At 42.2% G+C, this 25,720-nt stretch overlaps 1 protein-coding gene across 1 annotated transcript; it reads left to right on the plus strand.

Moving 5' to 3' along the window:
* Positions 1-784: 784 nt before the first annotated feature.
* POU5F1 (POU class 5 homeobox 1) lies at positions 785-25,634 on the plus strand. The gene is made up of 5 exons (XM_070933425.1): positions 785-1,444; positions 14,037-14,148; positions 15,871-16,001; positions 21,695-21,859; positions 25,344-25,634. Exons 1-5 carry the CDS (start codon positions 785-787, stop codon positions 25,632-25,634), a joined length of 1,359 nt encoding a protein of 452 aa, XP_070789526.1.
* Positions 25,635-25,720: the final 86 nt, after the last annotated feature.

The following is a 25,720-nucleotide window of genomic DNA, read 5'->3' on the forward strand; positions in this document are numbered from 1 at the left end:
ATCCTTGGGGCTGTCCCCCCCCCCTCCATCCTAGGTTTCCGTCCAGGGCAGCCGGAGATCTCTTGCGCAAGGATGGCAGTGGGTGAGGAGGGAGGGGGGTTTCTCCCTGGATCCCACCCTTGACTGGGCTTTGAAGAGGCCACCGGGGAGGCATCCACGGGCTAGAAGGTGGGAAGGCCTGGAGCTTTTCTTGTCTTTTGGCCAATACCTGGAGGAGAGGTGTGGTCAGGGCCACTTTAAGCAGGAGGGCGGGTCCCTTCCAGGTTGGCTTCGACCCTTCCAGCTGTGGTGCGCCTGGGGGCCAAAGCAATCTTCACTCTGCGGGGCGGTGGGGCTCCTTGCTCCGCTCCTGGCCTTTGGGGAAGCTTGTTGGCCGTCGCCCCCGGCTCTGGCTCCCCTCTTGGGCTAAGGACAGAGGCCGCTCAGCCTTCTCCCTTTGGACTTGACTTCTCCTGCAAGGGTCGGACAGTCCCCATCTTGGGACTTTCCCTCCAACTTTTCTGAGCTGCGGTGGGAGAGATCAGCGGCGGCCCCATCACCTCTTTACTCCCTAACTTTTGGTGTGGGGGGGTGTCTCCCCATTGCTGCCTCCCCGAAGAAGAAAAGCTGGCCCACGGGAGCCGTCTAAGGAAGGAGACCTTGGATGCTTTTAAGGCCTCTCTTCTTGCTCCATCTCCTCCTTTTGCTCAACCCAACCCAACCGAGAGGTATTTAGGGCCTCTCCCCCGTTTCTACTCGGGACACCTTGGGCTAACTTTCCGAGCACTTTTCTAACCGGTCCCCCATGGCTGGGCCCTTGCGACGAGAGCTGGGCCGCTCCACCTACCCTTTCCCGGTGCAAAGCCTGCATCTCGCCAACCTCCCGGCTGTCCCCCAGCACGAAACCACCACCTCGCCCGGCTTCTTGCCCGAATCCTTCAGCGGGGCGACGGCCGGGCAGGCCTTCGGCTTCAAGCCCGATTACGGTCCCCAGGGAGGGCTCGGGGAGCCCTATCCCGGCGGGGGCGAAGTGCCTCGCCCTTGGTACCCCTTTGCTGCCCCGGCGGATGGCTGGGCCCACCCTCCCGGGTTTGTGGTAAACTCTTATGCCCTCGCTCAGCCCGGAGAAGCCTGCCAGGCTTCCAAGGCCGAGATCAAAGTCGAGCGCGACTTCGACCAAACGGGCCCCTATTACGGTGGGCATCCCTGGACCGGTGGGTGTTTGGTCCCTTCGGTGCCGCTCCCGGCCCCGGTCCAGGCCCCAGCCCCAGCCCGTCCGGCTTCTTGCAACAACAACAACAACAACGAGGAGGAGGCCGCTTCGCCCAGTCCGGATTCCCAGCTTTCCAGCAGCCCCGCCAGCCAGCCCGAAGAGGTGGGCAGTGGGGAGACGAGTCCCCGGAGCGATGCTAGTATCCCCAGCGAGCAGGAGGAAGCGAAAGATGAAGAAGGCAGCGGAGAAGAGGTAGGAATGGAGGTGTGGTGGTGGGGACGATTGGGGCCAAAACCTGGGGTTTTGCAAGACGCTCCTCAAAAGTAGAATTGAATAAGATTAAGAAATGAGCAACTCTTTCAAAATTAAAAAAAAAAAACTGGCAAGCAAATGAAGGATTGAGGAATTGTATTATGAAGTGCTTAGGGACTTCACGTCCATGGCAAGGACACGATTGAGAACCCTAGTAGAGTAGGGTTCATTGATATTATCCTTCTCGTCTTCTCGTTTTTCTCATCTTTCCTATTACTTTCTCCTGTTGGTATCTGTGATACTGATATCACCTTGTTGTATCTTATTCATGACTGTAATTATGCTCTACGATATGCAACCCATCACTTTGATGCTCCTATGGACAGTGAGAGCTTATGCACCGGAGACAAATTCCTTGTCCAATTACGCACGGCCAATAAAGAATAATTGTGTCCTTGCCAGTTTTTTTGTGGGATTTTTTTTTTTTTGAGTTGCTCATTTTTCTTACAGGCTGCTAAAGGTTGCTTTTAAAACTGCTGGTTCCTACTCGGGATGGGAAGGCATTCCTAGCGGTTCTTTTTTTTCCCCCTCTTCTTTTTCATTGCATTCAGCTGTGGTGTTGCAATCCAGACGAAGAGTCTCCTTTTTTTGCATTCACATAATAATCCTGGGTTTGATCTGTTTGGGTTGGGTGTCTGTTTTAGCAGAGCATTTTAGCATTTTAGATTTTAAGAAAAGGGTTTTTAGCATTTATATCTGCTTGAGGCTTTGGAGACTATTAGGCAAATGTTGGGAGCAAAGGAAGGATTGAGGAATTGTATGAAGTGCTTAGGGACTTCACGTCCATGGAGATTCTCAGTCATTCAGGTCATGGTTGTCCCAAAGATGAGTTTTCCAAGAGGCAACCGGACTTCCTTGGGTTTTTTTCTTTGAAAACCTTTCGCTTCTCATCCAAAAAACTTCTTGGATGAAAAGCAAAATGCAAAATTAAGAAATTAGGTTACCAACACTGAGCTAAAAAAACCCCCAGAAAGTCCAGTTGCCTTTTGGAAAAACCACCTTTGGCTCTGGGACACTTCACATTTATTATGGAGTGGTTAGCTTGTGGCTATGCATTATTGTTGCTGGGTAGGACAAAATGGGATAAATCATGATCAGACAAGGAGTCTGTTGGGACTCCTTGATAAATATTACAGATAAGATTTCCAAGCTGGTAAAAACTCTGTTAAAGGTGGAGTCCATTAAGTCTCTGGAAGATTTGCAACTAGGGTTTTAGAATCCCAGCTCAGCATCAAACGCTTGGAAAATAGTACCATGTCCTGCCACCATTTCATGATTGTAACTATAAAGAAAGCAATGTTTTTCCTTGATGGTGCTTTTTTTGTCATGTTTGAATGAGAATCTCTAAGCTTATATTGAAACATAAATGTGTGGTTGGGTTTGCAAGATTGAATCGCAAACTAGCTAACTCTGTCTTAGCTTATTCTATCTTGTGTGAACCGAGACTATAGTTTGTAGCTCAGCGACTATCTTCACACAACTGGTAACCTGGTTTCTTAATTAATTATCCATAGTTTGGGTTTTGTCCAAAACACTGAATCTTAGTTGCCAGTTTTAGTGGTTATACCTAACATGCTAAATCATGAATCTCTTAACTGAGTTGAATGCTAACCAAGCTGACCCATGGTATCTGTGTTTGTGATAACTCTATGAGATGTTTTTTAGGATGAGTCTTCTGTAAATCTCTACTTTCTGCATTTTTTTTGTTTTTTTTTTCAATCCCACACCCACCTGTTCAGTATATATGTGAGAAACACATATAATGGGAAAGTGGATGTTGTGGATTTTGGAAAAATGAAATTGAAAAAAAAAATGATCCAGCTTCATATTTTATACACTGGAAACTGTAGTTCATGAAAGCTCAGGCTATCGCGAATAATTACTTGAAGGTGTCACAAATTAGAAGCAGGCAGAAATTATGAGAGTTGAGATTATGGAAGATCAAGTTGAGAAAAGGTGGTTTTAGTTTCCTCCTCAAAAAATAGGGTCTGAGCTGTTTCTTTACACCCTTGAACTTTTGGAGATAAAGCTCTAAATAGCCCTCTTTCTTTTAAAAGTAATTACATAGCAAAGCTGTGTCAGATTACTCCATCAACTCAAGTACCCTTTGCCTTACTTAGTTGTTGGGAAGGATGTAAAGCCAACAGCTTCCCCTTTTTTTCCCATTCAAGAACTAGTATTCAGATTCGACTGCCCTGATGGAATTGGGAGGATTAAGGGTGATTAATTAGTTCCAGGATGTGTTCAATGTTACAAACAGTTTTGAGATTTTTTTTTTAATGGGAAGCAGCATATAAACATGTTAATGAAGGTCCATAAAATCATTGCTCCTTCCAATTTGTTTAAAGTCACCTAATCCCAAACAGCTGCTGTTAGAAATTGTCAACTAATAAAATAGATTATAGGGTCAAGAAGTCGGACTTGATTGGCAGAGCTTATAAACTTCTGAAGATGCAAGAGAAAATATTTTTCTTATGAATTCCTGGAGAATTTAGAGAAAGTTTTTTTCTTCTTCTCACCCCTATTGGGCAGAGCTCTAGGTTTCCAATGGAACTGAAGACTAACTACCATTAGAAATTGTAGAGAATGTTCATAGCTCAGGTTGTAGATTTAGGCAGAGGTGATTTCCTGCTTGACTACCAAACCAGGTAACATCTTCTATGGGGTTTTGGATGAAGTGTCTTGTTTGTTTATACAGGTACCATATAAAGGAGAATATTTGTAACTCAGGGTTAACATGAGTCCTTGGTGCTCTCTGAGCTTGGTTGTTTTCTTGGCAGATCTTTCATTACCCAAACTAGATGTTACCTAGTTTGGATAATGAAATGTTTGCAAGGAAACAAGCAAGCTCAGAGAGCACCAAGGACCCCTCATTTATATAGGTCCTGGGTAAATTGGTTGATCTTGTAACTTGTTGAATCACAAGGCCAACCAACCACCCAGGATACAAATACCCAGGATATAAAGGAACAAGACACTTGATCCCAAATCCTGCTGAAGATGTTACCTAGTTTGGTAACGAAGAAGCCTCCAGGAGCCAAGCAGCAAGTTCAGAGGAGAAACCTCTGCCTAAAACTCTTTTTAAACTACCTTTTAAAACTAAAAAAGCTTTAGGATTTCTTTCTAGGGAAAATGCTCTCTTGCATTGGGTTTCTTGATTAGTTGCTTCCTTTTGTGTGTGTCCCAGCTGTTTTACTCACTCAATTGAATTGGATTTATTCAATTGATCAGTAAATAAACCATACATCAATCTCCAGTTGATTGGGTTAGCCTAACCAGGTATGTCAAAATAAATAAATAAATCACATTTTGGCATCCTGTGAATGTGAAAACTAGTGTTTTGGTATACGGTACTTGACTACCTTTTAGGCTGTATAGTGGGTACAAAACCACGTTGTAAAATGAGTCACAATTATGTGATTTGTTTCTAAAATTCAGGGACTGCAGCAAGGGGTGGGGTTCCGCCCCCAAGCAGACTTGATAATGTTTTAGCTTTTATCCTGTTCTCCTGCATATCAGCTATAACAAAAACCTCTTTTGTGCTAACAGACAGGATTCCATCACTGTTCCCCAACTTGGTGCCCACCTGGCTGGGGGGGGGAATGCCTAAGCAGGGGGTTGGACTATAAGACCTCCAAGGTCCCTTCCCTGTTATTCTATTCTATTCTGTGGAATTATGGGAAGTTTTGACATGACTGCGATTTGTTCATAATTTATGACATCTGTATTGCACAGCAAGGTGTGAAATCCATGCCAGTTTTGCAACAAACTACCAATGCAGTATAGGTAGTCCTGAACTTAACAACCACAATTGAGCCAACAACCAAATTTATGTTGAAATTTGTGAGGGTTTTTTTTTTTTTTGCATTCAAAAAGTGAGTTTTGCCCCGTTTTACAACTTTTCTTGCCACCGTTGTTAAGTGAATCACTACGGTTGGTGGTTAAGTGAATCTGATTTCCTCATTGACTTGGCTTGTCAGAAGGTCACAAAAAGGGGATCTCGTGACTGGAGACACTCCAACCAACCATCATAAATATGAGTCAGATGCCAAATATCTGTATTTTGGTCACATGACCATGGAGATGCCACAATAGTTGCAAGTATGAAACCTGGTCATAAATCACTTATGTGTAACTTTGAACGGTCACTAAATGGACTGTTGTAAGTCGAGGACTACCTGTATAGCATTGTCGTCACCTGGTGACACTGCTCTCAGTATCTCAATGATCGTTGTTAAATGTATATGCTGCTCATTCCACTATCCAAAGCGACTCAGAGCGGCTTACAATAAAACTCCCTTGGCTGGAAAAGATGATAAAGCAGCACATTGATTTAAAGGGAATGCATATTTAATTATACATGTATTAACTGCAGCTAGAATTGTATTTGTACAAACCTGGACAAGTGAAGAGATCCCTATTGATGAGAACGTGATTAGGAAAATATTAGAATGTGCAGAAATGAATAAATTAATGCTTGCTATTAAGGACAAAGAACTGAATATTATATGACATGGGAACTAATTTATCGATGGGTAGAGAATAAAAACGGAAGTTAGAAATAAATGGAGATCAGTGAAATATAGAAAATATGTTAAGAGAGATGTAAAGAATATCATGACTGTTACCAATATGACTATTAAGATTATTACGTTTAATATTATTCTTATTAGAAGATACGTTAAGAGGGAGAAATGAATACATTTATTATACTCAATATTACTATTGTAAGATTTTAGAGAATCAATATCAATGTAATGAACACTGTTGTAAATTTTGATTGTTATTGCAGAGATATTTGTACCTAGACCTCACACTGTTTAATGGAAGATGGGATGTTTAAATTAAAATAAATAAATAAATAATAAAACTCTCCAAAGATTATTATGGAGCTAGAAAGAATGCAAAAAAAAAAAAAAGATGCCAAATGAATGAGGCAATTAGAAAGGTTTTCCTGTATGGAAAGGCTACAACAATTGAAGGTTTTTTTTAAAGCCAGAGAAAACATGGTAGCTTAATACGAAATCAATGCATGATATATAGAAAATGGAAAGGTTTTATTCCTCCCAGCGTTAGTATTCTGTGTCACCCATTGAAATGAAACATTCAGTGATTCAATGAACGGAATAATTTTTTTTTATATGCTGTGCCTGGTATGAAATTCACGGCCATTGGGTGGTGATGGTCATCGGTGTGGAATTTTTTTTAGGAGAGGATTGGACAAGTCCAAGAAAGACAGGAAAAATCGACAGCTGTCGGTCTTTCAGTTTGCAGTTTGCTATTCTGAGATGCCAGCTGCTGGGGAGCCGCAGTGTAAGAGGAGTATCAACCCCCCTATTCATGTTTGTGTGTTTTTGGAATGTATATTGACTGCCTACTGTGAGATACAGAGTGAAGGACCAGATCAGCCCTTGGCCCCGATCAGAGTAAAACTCTTTGAAGTTTCTCATTCCTTGGGGAACGTTAATTAATGAAACATTGTGATCCTGCTCCCAAAGCGGCAATTGTGTGGCATTTCTTTTAAAAAAGTATCACGTTTTCAGAGAAAAGAAGCAACTTAAATGTCTCCCCTTTCTCCATTCTCAACTCGAGATCTACCGTGGAGCCAAGAGATTCTAGCAGGAGCTGATCAAGTTAATTTTTAAGCCCCTTGCTAATGTTATAATAACTGGACGGAGTAATATCAATCTTCCCGAGTCTTTTTCTGTCATCAGATTACTGTTTGCTGCAGAATCAGATGGGAAGACCAGTCTTCCCAAATCCACTAAAGTTTTGCTTGAATCAAAGAGCTATCCATCAAAGTCAAGTATTGAAATTAAAGTGAAAGTTTATAAAAAAAATTTAAATTATATGATTTATTGATACATTTTTCTTTTATAAACTAAAAAAAATTCCATGTCTATTTGAACAGCGTGTTGTCTGGGCACCATTAATTTTAAATAAGTATACAACAATAACTATAATCATACTAGTAATCTTAATACACATATCAATATTAATCATAAAATAATAATACAGTTAGTTTATCCATCTTATAAAATTTTCAGTACACATTTTTGTTCTCCTTTTTTTTATTCTGTTTAGTTTCTAACCTCTGTTCCTGTTAGTTAACCATTGGTAAAATAAATCCCATATTAAAAAGTATTCTGTTTCTTCTTTTTCTTTTATCTTAAGTGTCAATCTATACATCTCAGCACATTCTAATTTTTTTTATTATTACACTGTCATCTGTCTGTATAATAATATTTTTCCATTGTTGTGAAAACACTACTCGAAAGTTTATAAATATTGAAGAGATATTGCTTATTCATCTAGGTAAACAATAAAAGCAAAACCCAGATTACAGTAGATAACCTTGGAGTGTATTTCTCATTTGGGGGATGGAAAAGTGTACTACTTAAAAAAATAAATAAACAAATAAACACTTGACAAAGAGAATATTCTCTCCGCATTTCCCCCTATGGTTAGCCAGTTGGATAGATGAACCTCTGATGGTGATGATGTTTTATTAAATTTATATGCTGCCCATCTCACTATCCGAGAGACCTTAGGCTGCTTACAATAAAATCAAAGCTGCAAAAACATTTTTAAAAATAAAAAGAGAATTAGAATTAACAGGGATCAATAAAATTAGAATTAACAGGGATAAATAGCAATAGAAATAGCACTTATATACCGCTTCAGAGCCCTCTCAAAGTGGTTTTCAGAGCCAGCATATTGTCCCCAACCATCTCGGCCCTTTATTATCACCTAATAAAACTTAGGTGATATATGATGATGGAATAATGGCAATAGCAATAGCACTTACCGTTATATACCCATTCACAGTGCTTTACAGTCCTCTCTAAGCAGTTTACAGAGTCAGCATATTGTCCCCCAACAATCTGGGTCCTCATTTTACCGACTTCAGAAGGATGGAAGGCTGAGTCAACCTTGAATGGATTCAGTGGGTTGTACGTCAGAACTGAGCAGTATTTGGCTGAGAAACTTGAGTTTCTCTGTGTGGAAGTATTCTTCAGCACTTCTATCAATTATTTAATTGATTGTTCCTCAATCTGGATGTCTTAAGAGTACTGTAGTTTCTTTTCACTCTTTGAAGTTATGGCTGGGGTGATGAGACTAGTAATTCAAAATGTGTTGGGGAAGGCTGAATTAAAAAGTTCTCAGAAGACCAAACTTGGCTTGCTAAATATAATTCCGAAAAAAAAAACCTAGAATGCTGTGTTTTTGGTAGAATAAACAACTGAACTAAGAAGTGAAGTTTAGCAGAAATAAATTCGAAATGCTGTATTTGCTGTACCAAAAAATGGTCAAATACATAGAGATGGGATGAGGAATACTTACCTTGTAGGAAAAATATTGGGACTGTTGATTAACATTAAGCTACTGGTAACTGTACCAGGAGCCTTGGTGGTACAGGGGTTTAAGGCACCCTGTTATTAAGCTTATTAAGACCAGCTGCCTGCAATTACTGCAGGGTTCAAATCTCGCCAAGGCTCAAGGTTGACTCAGCCTTCCATCCTTTCTAAGGTAGGTGAAATGAGGACCCAGTTTGTGGGGGCAATAAGCTGACTTTGTATAAATATACAAAAGGATGAAGGCTATTGCTGAGCACATTGTAAGCCGCCCTGAGTCTTCGGAGAAGGGCGGCATATAAATCAAATTAAAAAAAATAAAAAATAATAATAAAAAAAAAACTGTCGATCAGCAGTGTCCTCCAACTACAAAAAGGTTGTGTTGAGAATACTTTCGTTTTAAAATTAGATAGTTTCTAAATTTTTAAAAATAAATTCTATTTTATTGTGCATTAATCAGACCTTACCCAGAATTCTGGGTCTTGGTCTGGCTCCAGATCGTTAAATGGAAGAGGACAATTCAGGGGTAAAATCCAGCAGGTTCTGGAGAACCTGTAGCGGAAATTTTGAGCAGTTCAGAGAACTGGCAAATACCACCTCTGGTTGGCCCCAGAGTGGGGTGGGAATGGAAATTTTGCAATATTCTTCCCCCAGGAGTGGGGAGGGAATGGGGATTTTGCAGTATCCTTCCCCTGCCACGCCCACCCAAGCCATGCCCACAGAACCAGTAGTAAAAAAATTTGGATTTCACCATTGGAACAATTTGTAACGAGAAAGAATCACCAGCGTGAAAATTACGATCTGTGAAGGAAGGATGAAGGGCAGTTGGTGGGTTTAGCCTAGAGGAGAAATGACAAGTGGGAAGGGAAGGGAGGAAACTAAAAAACTATTGAAATATTTGAAGACTGTACAGGTAGTCCTCGACTTACAACAGTTCATTTAGTGACCGTTCAAAGCTACAACGGCACTGAAAAAAATGACTTATGACTGTTTTTCACACTTACGACTGTTGCAGCATCCCCATGGACACGTGATTAAAATTCCGATGCTTGGCAACTGACTCATATTTATGACGGTTGCAGTGTCCCGGGGTCCCATGATCCCCTTCTGTGACCTTCTGAGAAGCCAAATCAATGAGGAAGCCGGATTCGCTTAACAACCTTGTTACTAGCTTAATAACCACAATTATGAGCCCCACAGTGGGCTCAAAATTTCTGTTGCTAAGTGAGACAGTTGTTAAGCAAATTTGCCTCGTTTTGTGACCTTTCTTGCCACAGTTATTAAGTGAATCATTGCAATTGTTACATTGCTAACACGATCGTCATAGTCATCACGTGACTATGGGGATACCACAACAGTTGTAAGTATGAAATATGGTCATAAGTCATATTTTTTCAGTGCCATTCACTAAACAAACTGTTGTAAATCGAGGACTACCTGTATTAAGGGAATAAAAAATAAAATATTAAAATAAAAAACAAAACAAACCAGATTCAATGGACCACTAGATCTTTTTCTGCTGTCAGTTTTCTGTGCTTTATATGTTTCTAAACATTAAAATGTCCAGAGTGTGCTTAGAGATAAGGTTTGGTCACCCAATCAACAACCCCACAGGCAATAATGAAGATAAGATCAATGCAAATTTTCAAAATGTAAATGTAAATTCAAAAGACAAGCGCTCTTATGTTATGGAAGGAGGGAGAGGGAACAGTGAGATGGAGAGAGAGAAAGAGAGAGGGGGAGGGGAGAGAGAGGGGGGAGGGGGAAAGAGAGAGGGGGCAGACAGGGAGGGAGAGAGAGAAGTGGGGAAGAGGTTAGGTTGAGTTGGGACCAAATTTGCAGTGAGCTTCCATGAATGAAGGTCTGCACCAGAAGATCATTGAATAAACAATAGCATCTTGGTTCACTTAAGCCATATACCATGGCTTATACAGTATCTAGTTTTCACATCACAGTGAAAACCATATGGTTAAGCATGCCCAGCCTGTGTATTAAGTTTGCCACCTCAGGAGGATCTGCTATGGCTTTCCCTGACCGGTTTTTTTGGAGCGGCAACATATACAAACAATGCACCGCTTGTGGATCTGATGTCTGCCCTACAACCCTTGCAGATGCTTTATCCTGTCTGTTCCATCCTGCCTTTGGGGCTTTCAATCAAGACCCCTCCTTCTTCTACCCCTCCTGCCTGGAAATGACATTCCCCGGGGCCATCCAACACCACCACCACCCCTCCCAGTAATGTCTGGCTAAGGATTTTGGAGAGGATCACTTGTAGTGCTAAAGTCACTTCAAAGCTCTCTTGTTGGTGCCTTGAAAGAGTTCATCCTCTTGCCTCGGGCAAGGTAGACCTTGTGATTGGCCTCCAGTCTATGGAAGGAATTTGGGCTTGGACCTTGGCTTGTTCTTCACCCCCTGCATGATGTATGGTGGCTTAGTTCTAAGGAGTATTGGAATGGCTATCTTGTTCAACTTTTCCAAATTTTGAATCCTCCCAAGTTTTGAGATTTCGACTTTCACAATCTCCAGCTCATCTCAGGTCTGGGGAACATCCTACGGGAGAATGTAAGTTAATTGCTGCAAGAGATAATTGGAGCAGAGCAGATCTTAGGAGGAGCCATACCCCCTTCACAGTCCCCAGACCATGTAAAATCAGAGAAGATTCTCTGAGAAAGTTGCAAAGAAGAGCAACTAGGATGATTAAAGGCATGAAAACATATGAAGAACGGTTTCAGGAATTGGATATGGCCAATCTAGAGAAAAAAAGGACTAGGGGTGACATCATAGCAGTCTTCCAGTATTTGAGGGGCTGCCATAAAGAAGAGGAGGGGGATCAACTTATTTTCTAAAGCACCAGAAGAGATGGAAACTAATCAAGGTGAGAAGCAACCTGGAGTTAAGGAGAAACTTCCTAACAGAGCACAATTAACCAGTGGAACAATTTGCCTTCAGAAGTTGTGGGTGCTCCATCATTGGAGGTTTTTAAGAAGAGACTGGACAGTCACTTGTCTCAAATGGTACTATAGGATCTCCTGATTGAGCCCAGGAGTTGGATTCGAAGACCTCCAAGGTCCCTTCCAACTCTATTCTGATTGATTGAAGAATCAAGGTGTATGCTACCCATAGTGCTATTTGTGCAGAAACATTGGATTGGATTGGATTGGATTGGATTGGATTGGATTGGATTGGAACGGAATGGAACGGAATACTTTATTTGGCCAAGTGTAATTAGATACACAAGAAATTTGTACAGAAGCACTCAATACTTATTTTTTTAATGCCAATAAAAGGGAAAGTAAAGAAGATAATCAGAAGGATAAATAATAATAATAATACCACAGCCATACTTCATGGGTTAATATACATAGACATTAGACAGCATTGTGAGAATTAGATGATCAGCAGAGGGATGGCATCCTTTTGGCCTGCAATGCCCTCTGGCAACGTCCCCAAGGGAAGAGGTTGGGACACTTTTATGTCCAGGATGTGAGGGGGGGGGGGTCTGCAGATATTTTCTCAGTTCTTCTTCTGACCCACACAATATACAAGGCCGGCTGGTTGCAATTGTTCTTTCTTATTGAGTATCTCTTGGAGTCTGTACTTGATAGTTAAGAAGAATGTGAGCTTGAGGGGACAGAAAAGCTGGCAGATTTTCTTCTGGAGAAGATATGATTAGCTCTGATGAGCAATTAAATAGGCTCCGGGCTAGAAAGATTGGCTGGTTACTATTTTTAGAAGCAACACAAAGAAAAGCCAAGCCTGCTGCTTGGATTCCTTTTCTTATCATAAACGTGTGAAGATTTGTCTGCTGGAAATTGGAATTGTCTGCTGGAGATTATCTACTGTGACTGCTCCAAAGAGTGAGAAAGAAATAGATTAGAAAGTGATAACCGTGAGCTTGAGCTCTGCCTTGTAGCCAGAAATTTTAATAAATCACTCCAGCAGGGGAGAGGTTCGGCTATGAAGAAGCCTTGAGATCTGTTGATGTGATTGATTTCTAGTGATTTAAAAGGAATCCATTGGATTCTTCTGATTTACAAACTACCCATAGTCTGGCATGGAATCTTTTCAATTCTCTTTCAACAGTGGCTCTTAAACAGATTATGAGAATTAAAATCTCTGCCCTCAAGTCTTGAGTTTGGTGGTCTTATCCTGATTAGTATAAAAGTTGAGATTGTATATGTACCTATATGATGTAATTGTGTGTAGGGTGTGTGTGTGGGTGTATACACACACACACACAGACACACACACACACACGTATCAGTGGTAAATCCAAATTTTTTTACTACCGGTTCTGTGCGTGGCTTGGTGGGCGTGGCAGGGGAAGGATACTGCAAATTCTCCATTCCCACCCCCACTCCAGGGGAAGGATACTGCAAAATCTCCATTCTCTCCCCACTCTGGGACCAGCCAGAGGTGGTATTTGCCGGTTCTCCGAACTGCTCAAAATTTCCGCTACCGGTTCTCCAGAACCTGTCAGAACCTGCTGGATTTCACCCCTGATTTATATACATTTATATAATATAATATATAAACATTTGTTTAATGGTTAGATGTCCATCCCCTCTTCCTCCAGGTTTCCCCCTGGAACAACAGCTGATTGGCAGTAGGTAAGAAATAGTGATTGGATCAAAATCACTCAGTGTGCTTCTTATATGGGAAGGTGGAATTGAACCTGCCCCCCCCCTTTTTTTTTTACAATTTTAATAATAAATAAAAATATATTTCAGATGAAGTGATAGGAGCAAAAAGTTAAAAAAAAAATTGCTCAAATCAATTCCAAATGAGGGAATTGTTGTCCCAAAGGTGCTTCTTTTCCCAAAAAGCAACTGGACTCTTCCTTGGTTTTTGTTTGTTTTTTCTTTGAAAATGTTTTGCTTCTCATCCAAGAAGCTTATTCAGTTCTTCAGAACTGAACTGAACGGAATGGAAGAAGCTTCTTGGATGAGAAGTGAAATATTTTCAAAGGAAATCCAGTTGCCTTTTGCAGAAGAAAAAAAAAACCTACCCACTTTTTGGGCAACCATGAGCTGGATGATTGAGAATCTCCATAGAAGTTGTAACTTCTTTTCTGAAAAATGAATGTACATCAAGGAGGTCTTATTGCTGTCTTGAAATGGACACCTATCAATCAAAGTGCTTCTTTTTTCCTTTGCTTTCCCCTCCCCCCCCCTTAGGAAACAACCACTACTGAGGAGCTGGAACAATTTGCTAAGGAACTGAAACACAAAAGAATTACTCTGGGCTTCACTCAGGCAGACGTGGGAATGGCCCTGGGTTTACTCTATGGTAGGTACAAGCTGTCAAGTTTTAGGCATGTAAAGTATCAAACAAATGAAATTTTTTGAGGGTGTTTTTTTGTTTTTTACTAGGATGAGAAGGAACTCAACTTTTTGTCTCAACTAAGGTTAAAGAGTCTTCCTTTATCACTTAAGCAGTCCTGGCTCAGAATGATAGAGCTTGTAGAACAAAAGAGTTGGAGAGAAGCCTGGCTGAGCTAAAGAGATGTGCTGCATTGAATTGGAATTAATCTTGATCTGTTGATAAGTTTGACCCATTAGTCCAAACAATAGTTCCAAAGTGAGAAACATTTCTCCTTTAAAGGCATTGTTATCTAACAAGGGATGCTCCTACTATAGCTTTTATATTAAAAGGTGTAACTGGCACCTAATTTACAGGGAAATATTTTTAAGTGTACCACAAGGAACGCTGAGCGCCAAAGAATTGAGGCCTTTGAACTATGGTGCTGGAGAAGACTCCTGCGAGTCCCTTGGACTGCAAGGTGATCAAACCGGTCGGTCCTAGAGGAGATCAACCCTGACTGCTCTTTAGAAGGCCAGATCCTGAAGATGAAACTGAAGTACTTTGGCCACCTAATGAGAAGGAAGGACTCACTGGAGAAGAGCCTAATGCTGGGAACGATTGAGGGCAAAAGAAGAAGGGGACGACAGAGAATGAGGTGGCTGGATGGAGTCACTGAAGCAGTTGGCGTGAGCTTAAATGGTCTCCGGGGGATGGTAGAGGATAGGAAGGCCTGGAGGAAAGTTGTCCATGGGGTCCCAATGGGTCAGACACGACTTCACAACTAACAACAACATTTTTAAGTGTATTGATTAATCCAATCAATTAAATCTTGTAACACTTTCAGAGGCATTTCTCACTGTCTACTCATGTTGTAGAAATTTTTCTATGACCTGGAATCAATCAGTCAATTTCTTTCTTTCTTTCTTTCTTTCTTTCTTTCTTTCTTTCTTTCTTTCTTTCTTTCTTTCTTTCTTTTTCTTTCTTTTTTCTTCCTTCCTTCATTTCTTTCCCCCTCTTTCTCTTCCTCCCTCCCTTCTTTTCTTTCTTCCCCTCTCTTTCTCTTTTCCTTCCTTCCTTCCTTCCTTCTTCCCTTCCTCCCTCTCTCTTTCTTTCTCTCTCTATCTTTCTTTCTTTCCCTCTTTCTCTCTTCTCATTCCTTCCTTTCCCCCCTCTCTCTTTTCCTTCCTGCCTCCCCCCCCCTCTCTCTCTCTTTAATGTGAAGTAGATCGTCTAATTTCATTTGGTTTTCTACTGAAAACAATTGTGCATTTGAATCTAAAAAGTATGGAAAACACTGGGCAAGAAGTTGCCTTAGACAGCTTTCAAAAATTCTTCCAACACTTGAATTATTAGCAAAGTAGTTGCCAACAATATTGAATATTCCCTATTTTTCTTTAGTTACTACAAAGCATGAATGCTTTACAAAAAGCCCCTTGAAGTCAGTGAGACTGAGATTGAGTTCTGTTATCTATAGGATCGACATCTGACCTACTAAATCAGAGGTCTCCAACCTTGGCAACTTTAAAACTTGCGGACTTCAATTCCCAGAATTCCTCAGCCAGCGAAGTTCAGCCAGCAAAGTTTTGCTGGCTAAGGAATTCTGGGAGTTGAAGTCCACAGGTCTTAAAGTTGCCAAGGTGGGAGACCCCTGTACTAGATTCCTCTTCTAAATATCGATCTGTTTTTTCCCCCCACTTCCTTAAGCAGGGAAGATGTTTAGTCAAACCACCATCTGCCGCTTTGAAGCTTTGCAACTCAGCTTCAAGAACATGTGTAAGCTGAAGCCCCTTCTTCAGCGTTGGCTTCAAGAGGCTGACAGTAACGAGAATTTGCAGGAGGTGAGTTTCTAGGACGGAGGAATGGCTATCCTGTCTCCAGGACCTGAATGGATTCTTCATTTGGGAGGCTAAGTTTTATTAATCGTTACCAATAATTATTAATAATGGCACTTTGCTGAGAGTTCTAGGTAAATGTCAGCCTGCCTCTTCCCCAAGGAGGATAAAATTTAAAGGGTTTTGTTTAATGTTTGAAACGAAAAGAGCACCATTCAGAATTGGGGTGGTCCAGAATATCACCAAAAAAAATTGCTATTTTAAAGGATCTGCTCATTGGAATTTTTTTTGGTACATCACCTGTACGGTAGGTAAGATTGACTCCAAAGAAAGGCAGGAATACATATTACCTTGAGGGTGAAGGTTCATTCTCTGAGCTTGTGGGCTGGTTTCAGAACGTTTTATTACCAGGCTAGGTAACATCTTCAGCGGCGTCGGTGTCAGTGTTCCTCTGTTTATAAGGACTTCCTGTTACGGTATGTCCAGGGGTGGGCTGCTGGGGATTCTCAGGGGTTCAGGAGAACCTCTAGCTTAAGATTCTGTGCAGTTCGGAGAACCCCCAAATCCCATTCCTGGCTGGCCTTGGTCACCTCACCCCTCCCCTCCCCTCCCCTCCCAGGAGTCCCCACGCGGCCTGTTTTGGATGCAGGTAAGTGCAGGGTGTGCGCGGAGCCTTGGGAGGCAAAATCTGGGCCTACCAGAAGTTTGGGAAGTCCAGAAACGAGCCCGTTTCCGGCCTCCAGAGGGTCTCCGGAGCCTGGGGAGGCCGTTTTTGCCCTCCCGGAGGCTCAAGAAAAGCCTCCAGAGCCCGGGGAGGGCAAAAATGCCCCCACCACCACCGTGGTGCAGGAGGCCTCCATGGCCACGCCCACCCAGCAACCAGGCAGAAAACCCCTTGCCAAATTTTTTGAACCCCACCCCTGGGTATGTCCACTGAAGATGTTACCTAGCCTGGTAACGAAACGTTCAGAAACCAACCCACAATCTCGGAGAACGAACCTTCACCCTCATCCTACACCCAAGCTACAGATATTCGTCACTGTTGCAAAACCCACCATTTTCTCAGACTGATGCATGTTACCCATCCTTGGTGGATACCTTTTGTGGGAGGGTTTTGCCTTGGGAGTGATAAAATGAATTACTGTAATCGATGGAATATGAAAAGAGTTGTGGGTGCTCCCATCACTGGAAGTTTTCCAAAATAGACTGGGCAACCACTTGTAAGACAACCACAAGTAGGATTACATTTGGAATACTACATCCTGTTCTTGTCACCACAATATAAAAAAAGATGTTGAGATGCTGGAAAGAGTGCAGAGAAGAGCAACACAAATGATTAGAGGGCTGGAACCGGAACGGTTGCAGGAACCGGCTATGTCTAGTTTAATGAAAAGAAGGACTAGGGGAGACATGATAGCAGTGTTCCAATATCTCAGGGGCTCCTACAAATAGAATAATAGAATAGAATAATTTTATTTCTATACCGCCCTTCTCCTGAAGGACTCAGGGCGGTGTACAGCCTATTAAAAGCACAAGACAAACATCAATTAAAATAATTTAAAATTATTAAATAATTCGGCTCAATTTAAAACCCCAGAAATTTAAAACACCCAATTTAAAATTATTATGTTGTTAGCCTGGCCTGGCAGAACAACAGGGTCTTGAGTGCACAGCGAAATACCTGGAGGTCGGAGATCTTACGCACTTCCAGGGGCAGTTCATTCCACAGGGCTGGGGTTCCTACAGAGAAGGCCCTCCCCCTGGGTGTCACCAGCCGACATAACTTGGCCGATGGCATCCTGAGGAGACCCTCTCTGTGGGAGCGAACTGGCCGGTGGGAGGCTATTGGTGGCAGAAGTCTGTCTTGAAGGTACCCTTTGTACGAAGGTACCAAGATGAGAGGGTCAAATTATTTTCCAAAGCACCAAAAGGCAAGGCAAGAAACAATGGTTGGAAACTAACCAGGGAGAGAAGCAAGCTAGAAATAAAGAGAAATTTCCTAATAGTGAGAACAATAGAATAGCTTGCCTTCAGAAGTTGTGGATGCTCCATCACTGGAGGCATTTAAGAAGAGACTGGATAGCCATTTGTCTAGAATGGATAGGGTCTCTTGCTCTAGGAGGGGGGTTAGACTAGAAGACCTCCCAGATCCCTTCCAGTTCTATGATTCTATGTTCTAAGCATGGGAAAAGCAGGCTGGTGAAAAAATTGCAGCGCCTGAATTTTAGTTGCAGTGGCAAAGGAAATTGGATGGATTTTTGCTATATTGCTCAGCGAAGATACAGTTTGGTTATATACGGATCAGCTTCCTCCATTCAGTATTTCTGCAAATATATTTCTTTCTTTCTTTCATTCATTCATTCATTCATTCATTCATTGGGACCTGAATGGTTCTATAGGAGGGGATGATCAATCTAAAGTCTTTCGATCTGAAACTCTAATTGTGTTCATTAATTCCTTAGTAACCATCAATTGAATGTCCTCTAATTATGCTATCATAGCATTAAATCTACACTTTTTTTAATTAACCCAAACTGGAATAGGAAAAAAATATGCAAGCATTTCATAAAAGTTGCAAAACAATTCAACTCAAAGAGACACAATGACCAATTAAAAAAAAACTCTGCATATTGTGGAAAGGGAAGTGAATAGTAAGTCATGATGGAATTTGAAGGTGCGCTAAAAGAGGAGAGAGAAAATTATAGAGAAACCAAATAAGATATTTATTCTTGTCTTCATTTTTGAAGATGTAGAACATCCTTGAATTAGCTTTCTCAAGAAGGAAATCAGATTAACTGAGATAGAGATGAAATGAAGAGCCTAATCCAGGGATCAGCAACCTGTGGCTCCGGAGCCACATGTGGCTCTTTGGGCCCTCTGCTGTGGCTCCCTGTCAGGTGATCCCACCACTGGCTGGCCCTCCCCTCCCAGTCACTCCTCACCTGGCCTGAGAAGGTAAGGGTGATGGAGAAGTGGCCAGGGGATGGAGAAGCGGCCAGGGCAGAGATAGCGAGATATAGAGAGAGAGAGGGAGGGAGAGAGAGAGAGACAGAAAGAGATACAGAGAGGGGGGGAAAGAAGGAGGGGGGGGGAGAGAGATATGTCAAAAGAATTTTGTGGTTCCCAGTGTTTTTTAACAACTGGTTCTCTGCTCTAATGACCGGCTGGGTAGGCATAGCTGGGGGGTGGGGGGGTGTTCATGTGCTTGGTGGAAGTGAGTGACATCGAGTTGGTCATGCCCTTCTTTCTTTCTTTCTTTCTTTCTTTCTTTCTTTCTTTCTTTCTTTCTTTCTTTCTTTTCTTCCTTCCTTCCTTCCTTTCTTTCTTTCTTTCTTTTCTTTCTTCCTTCCTTCCTTCCTTCCTTTTCTTTCTTTCTTTCTTTCTTTCCCCCTCTCTTTCTCTCCCTCCCTCCCTTTTCTTTCTTTCCCTTTCTCTCTTTTCCTTCCTTCCTTCCTTTGTTTCTCCCTTCCTCCCTCTCTCTTGTTTTCTTTTCTGTGGGAAATGGGTCCAAATAGCTCTTTGAGTATTTAAGGTTGCAGACCCCTGGCCTAATCGATTAATTAAAAACCAGTTTTATGTTCATTCTGGATAAAATGTTGAAAATATTAAAGGGGAAATAATTTCACCATTCAGAACAAATCTTGCTGAAAAGGAACTAGCATGCATCCCTCAAAATTTTATCTCATTAACTTTCTTTTTAGGATGTCAGCAAAAATGCAGATGGGGTAATTTAGTAGACAGCATACCTGCATTTTCAAAAAGCTTTTGACATTTCTCTCCTATAAAGTTTGTAATCAAAATTCAGCCGACATTAGATAAAAGGGAGATGCTGTCTAGAAAAACAGAAGAATAAAAATGAACCCTTTTCAAATTAGGGAAATATTCAAAAAGAGTCCTTCACGGATCAGTTGCTTTTTAAATAGTTTCTATATGTTCAGCTGAATAGTAAGATAAGGAGACCACGTTTGTTGACATTATTAGACACTATCCAGGATAGTAAAATCTAAATGAGAGTACAGAAAATCCCATAAGGATTTTTCCAAGCTGGTGAATGGACTTCAGAGAAGAAAATGTGGTTTAATACATGTAAATGCAACTTGATGCACACCGGCACGAAAAATCCAGCTTGCATGTCCAATATTGGGACTTGAGAGGGCCATGATTTGTGGATCGTGGTGAATGACATGTTAACTCACAGTTTGCTGCTTTAAAAGAGGACATGCTATGCTTGGAATCACTGAGAATGGAAAGATCACTGAATGGAAAGATTACTCCTGGAATATTGCATCAAGTTTGAGATCTCAAAAAGTATATTGTAGAGCTGGAAAAAGGTGTGAACGTCATGGATATTCCTTTGTTAGGAAAGGGTCAGGATCATCCTTTAGAAAGGAATTCCAGAAGGGTTCAGAAGCATGTCACCACCCAGAGTTAAATCGCAAAAGTCACTGCCATCAGACATGGTGATAGTTGCCAATTTAGATAATTTTGAAAGCAGACTAGACAATTTCAAGTAAATCCAGGTTATCCATGGTGACTACTTTGTGGTTGTTTACTCTTCCTGAATCATAGATATCTGACTTTAAATAACAGCTGGTTTATTAACAATAGAACAGGAAAATAAACCGCCTTTGTTGGCTTGTGAGCTTTCTAAATGTATCTGGTGGACTTAATTTAGCAGAGATGCTCCTTTAGCTTGATTTTGGGAGGAGGGGGATGCAAAGATGGAGAGGGTAGAGGAAATTGGGGACTAGAAAGCTTCATAGGTTTGGAGGAAAAAGGAATATCCAATTTGGATATGTCACTCATTGAAACATGGGTCAAAGGGAGGGCTTTACAAAATGGAGGAGAGGGCAGCAGGTTTGAATGGGGGAATGGATAATGTTAGGGTGCTAGGATAGGTAGGCCTTGACTTACAACCATTCATTTAGTGACCAAAGTTACAACGGCATTGAAGAAAGTGACTTAAAACCATCTCGGCATCCCCATGGTCACATGATCAAAATTCAGGCATGAGCAATCATCATGCGTTTATGATGGTGGCAACATCCTTGAGTCATGTGATCTCCATTTGCGGCCTTCCCACCTGACTTCTGAAAGCAAAGTTAACAAGGGAAACCAGATTCACTTAACAGTGAATCGGCAGCCATGCGCTTAATAACCATGGCGAAAAAAGGATATAAAATCCAGTGTGATTCACTGAATAACCGTGTTGCTTAGCGACAGAAATGCTGAAATTCAGTTGTGATCGTAAGTCGAATATTACCTCTATGCAGAAATGACAAGGATAGAGAAAGACCAAAAGGTACCTAAGGGAGACATTTAGACTGTTGCAATGGGACTTATCACAGCATAGATTGCTTAACCTTATAAGTAGCAGATGCTGGAGAGATCTGAAGCGGGATCCAATCTGGGTCGGTCACCGGGATCAGCGGTTTTGCGATGGGCACCAGCACGAGTCCGAAAACTCAGGAAGACAAAACTGCTGGTCCCGGTGACTGACCCAGATTGGATCCTGCAACATTATCCTGGGACACGTATATTCGCCTTCGTTTGTGACACCTGAAGCTATTTTTTTTGCTCCCTCTGTGGCTGTGATAACTTTAAGCAGAGGTGGAGAAGGGACTCTCTTATTGGGTGGGTCAGAAGGGGTTGTGACCTCCAAGCAGTGACTCCAAACATAGCTCTCGTCCTCTGTGCAGCAACTGTGCTCCATGGAGTCGGCCATGATCCAGGCTCGGAAACGCAAGCGCACCAGCATTGAGAACAACGTGCGGGGTTCACTCGAGTCGTACTTTCTGCGCTGCCCCAAGCCTAACCTGCAGGAGATATCACAGATTGCTGACGACCTCTGCCTGGAGAAGGATGTGAGTGACCCCCGTCTTATTGCATTTCCCCAAAGCAGCCACCATTTCGGTGCCTGAAATCCTAGCTTTCCAGGGTCAGATTGTGTTGTTAGGGAAGGGTCAGGATCATCCTTTAGAAAGGAATTGCAGAGAGAGTTAGAAGCATGTCACCACCCAGAGTTAAATTGGGAAAGTCATTGCCATCAGACATGGTGATAGTTGCCAATTGACAGTTTTGTGTGTGTTGCATTCCAAAAGAACAAAATACTTATTTATTTTTTTGCCTTAGCAAACAATGGGAAATTAAAATTATTTTTATGTCCTGGGGCCAAAGAAGAAGATAAGACTGATAGTCCATTCTGGGTACTTTCAGCCATCTAATTTAGAGAAAAATTTGATTTAGAAGATGATCTTTAATTGGGTGATGGACAGTATTCTGCACAAATTACTTTTTCAGGATAAAAGTAAGCAAACAGAATGCTTCTCGCAGAACCGACAAAACAAAGATGTTCTAGCACAGTGATGGCTAACCTTTTTGTTGTCATGTGCCGAAAGCACACATGCATGCACGTGATAGCAGGCATGCGTGCCGGCACATATAATGCAATGCACCCCCCCATGCATGCACATGACCCCTTCCACTCTCCCCTGTGCATGCACACACAACCCCCCCCACTCCCCCGCCCGCGCATGACACCCCCACCCCGGGCCTAGGCCTCCCTGCTGTTACAGTTATATCTGCCTTGTATGCAGCTTTATTCCTCTTTAGCATTCATCTCCATTGTTTTGTGATGCCTTTCCTGCCTCTCTAGGATTTACCTCTATTTGATCCTGTGAGGCACTTCCTGTTCCTGTTGTGTATATATATATTTATATTTTCGATGGCTTGTATAGCATTTTAACTGCATTTTGATTAAAACTACTTGAAACACCTGCAGCCTCCTGGGACCAAAAATGGGCTGCAGGGGGGAGCTCCCCCGCACTCACCCCACATGTGCACGCAGCCCCCCTGTGGATGCACACACATCTCCCACATGCACCCTGCCCCCCATCCTAAAAATCAGCTGGCTGGCGGAAGCCACACATGCGCGGTAGAGCTGAGCTGGGCAACGGCTCGCATGCCATAAGTTCGCCATCACGGTTCTAGCAGATTTTCAAAACTCAATGCCAAAACATGTATTTTCTTTCAGAACACTCTACCTGTCAATCTGGAAAAGTGACATAACAACCCTATGATTGCCATAATAACCCTACCACTTTAACTTGAAAAAAAGGTGTGCCTGTTGAATTGCAGTTTCATTACACCTGATTGTAGGCACTCTTTTTCAACTTGGTGGTAGCAAAATGTATTGAACTATCATTTCTATAATTCTCACCCAGGATGACTAAATTTTATTTAGTTGCAGAAAATATTTTCCCCCTGCTGGCCATTGTTTATTGTTATTTTTTTACATACAGTACATACGTTACACACAGTAGTTTTGTGTTCCCTTTAGTTGTTTGAGCAGTGTATAAACTACTGTAGGTAAAGAACAAAGTATTTAATAAGGCTATTTCATTCATTCAGATCTCGGATGTCTTCTGCTTGTGTTCCCTTTATTTTTTTGAGCAGTATATTAAGTTGGAATTCCTGCTTCTGGATCTTAAAGTTACGGTGATGAGCCTAAAGCTCATCCCATCATACAACTATATTGAGTTGCTTCTGGAAATACATAAAATTGACAGCAACCTCTACTCATAATATTTGTTGTAAGAACACATCTATAGAGATTCTCAGTCATCCAGGTCATGGTTGTCCCAACGATGCTTTTTCCAAAAAAGGCAACTGCACTTGCTTGATTTTTTTTCCTTTGAAAACATTTAGCTTCTCATCCAAGAAGCTTCTTCTGTTCTAAGAATATAAGAGCAATCCTGATGGATCAGTTCAGGTTCCATATAGCCTAGTATCAGCTGTCCGATAATAGTCAGCCAAATCCTAAGGAAGATCTAGGGACAAATGAATCTTCTTGCTTATGTTGCGAGGCATCTACAGGTGGTCCTTGATTTACAACCAGTCGATTTAACATTACGAGAGACCGATATCTATGGAGGTTCTCAGTCATCCAAGTCATGGTTGTCCCAAAGGTGCTTTTTCAAGAGGCAACTGGACTTTCTGGTTTGTTTGTTTTTTTGAAGACGTTTTGCTTCTCATCGAAGAAGCTTCTTCAGCTCTGACTGGATGGAGGGGAATAGAAAGATCTACCATCCAGTAAGAGCTGAAGAAGCTTCTTGGATGAGAAGCGAAATGTCTTCAAAGAAAAACCAGAAAGTCCAGTTGCCTCTTGAAAAAAGCACCTTTGGGACGATTATGACAGACCCCCAACAAAGGGATTTGTGACCCAGGTGTGAAGTCCCAACACCCATCTTCAACCCCTATGGTCCTATGACCCCATTTTCGGCACTTGACAATTGACCCAAATTTACAGCACCTTGCGATCTTACGTTTTCCCAAGGAACTAGTATTGACTTCTGATTTCCAGCAAAACCGGCCCCGTAGCAAACAAGAAATTCATTTAATGACCGTGGCTTTCAATGACCACTGCAAAAAAAGTTGTAAAATCAATTGTCACAGGGTGATTTGCTTTACAGCCTCCATTGCGGTCATAAATTGAGGACTACCTGAACTCTACACTTAAGGGAAGTCCTACGGATTAAATGAAACAAGATGTGATCTCTGGATTGCATTGTTTGCCCCTTTCTGCACTCTTTTCCAGCTCTGATTGCCAATTATTTAGGAGTTTACTTGACTGTCCACAATATTCTAAGAGTGGCTACAACTAATGCACACATATGTGCTGGCATTACACTAATTCAAAATTAAAATTAAACACTGACTCTGCTGGCACAAGATACTTAATTAATGAAATGTTTCGTATTTTGATGTGGAGATACCAGTTCAGTTTCTTCTGCTGTTGCAACATTCAAGGGCAGCCCATGTAGAGCCCTTCTAGAGGATGGGCTGTGCAAGGAGCTATGGAGAGAAGGCCATTGTGGCAGGGGTAGGTTCTACTTACCTTTTACTACTGGTTTGCAACGGGGCTATGCATATGTGCTCGCTTCCTGATGATGTCAGGGTTGGTGGGCGGAGCCTCCCGCCAGTTTTACTACCAGTTCTTACGAACCGGTCCGAACCGGGGACAACCACCACTGCATTGTGGAGAGCATTAGCACAGTGACCTGTCCCTCACCATATCGGCTTGACCCTAAGCCATGGTGGCACCTTGGTTAGAACACAGTATTGCAGGCAAACTCTGCCCACAGCCAGGAGTTCGATCCTGACCAGCTCAAGGTTGACTCAGCCTTCCATCCTTCCGAGGTCGGTAAAATGAGGACCCAGATTGTTCAGAACAATATGCTGACATTGTTTAAAAAAAAAAAAAACCGCCCCCAGTGAGTGCTGTAAAACGCTATGGGGCAGTATATAAGTGCTCGTGCTATAACTTACATGTCCTTTTGTCTCTTGTAGGTAGTACGCGTCTGGTTTTGCAACCGCCGTCAGAAGGGCAAGCGCAACCCAGGAGCTGGGTCTCGGGATGAGTCCGATGGTCCTATACTACCTCAAGCTTGTCCTCATGGGCCACTCCAAGCTCCGCCCCACGGTCTTGGCACCGTCCATCCCCAGCTGCCTCCACCTCCCCAGGGCTACAACACGGCTGCCTTTGCTGCTGTTTACGTGCCCCAGTTCCACGAAGGAGAAGTTTTTATCGCTCCGGCCTCGACCTCGGCTGTGATGGGCCACCCGATGCATTCCACCTGAGCAGCCTGTCTAGCAAATCTCTTGTTGTCTTCATTTTTAATCTCGGGGAGGTCCTCCGGCCATTTTCTTTTCCTATTCCTTAGATT

Source organism: Pituophis catenifer, unplaced genomic scaffold (assembly GCF_029215685.1).
Source record: "Pituophis catenifer annectens isolate HBS135680 unplaced genomic scaffold, rPitCat1.0.hap2 SCAF_2, whole genome shotgun sequence".
In the NCBI taxonomy this organism is placed as follows: Eukaryota; Metazoa; Chordata; class Lepidosauria; order Squamata; family Colubridae; genus Pituophis; species Pituophis catenifer.

Excerpts from the sequence above, each read along its gene's own strand:
- POU5F1 (XM_070933425.1), top strand. The coding sequence starts at position 785 with ATGGCTGGGCCCTTGCGACGAGAGCTGGGCCGCTCCACCTACCCTTTC. Across the intron at positions 14,149-15,870 it reads GGCCCTGGGTTTACTCTATG|GGAAGATGTTTAGTCAAACC; the intron begins GTAGGTACAAGC and ends TTCCTTAAGCAG. Across the intron at positions 21,860-25,343 it reads ACCTCTGCCTGGAGAAGGAT|GTAGTACGCGTCTGGTTTTG; the intron begins GTGAGTGACCCC and ends TGTCTCTTGTAG.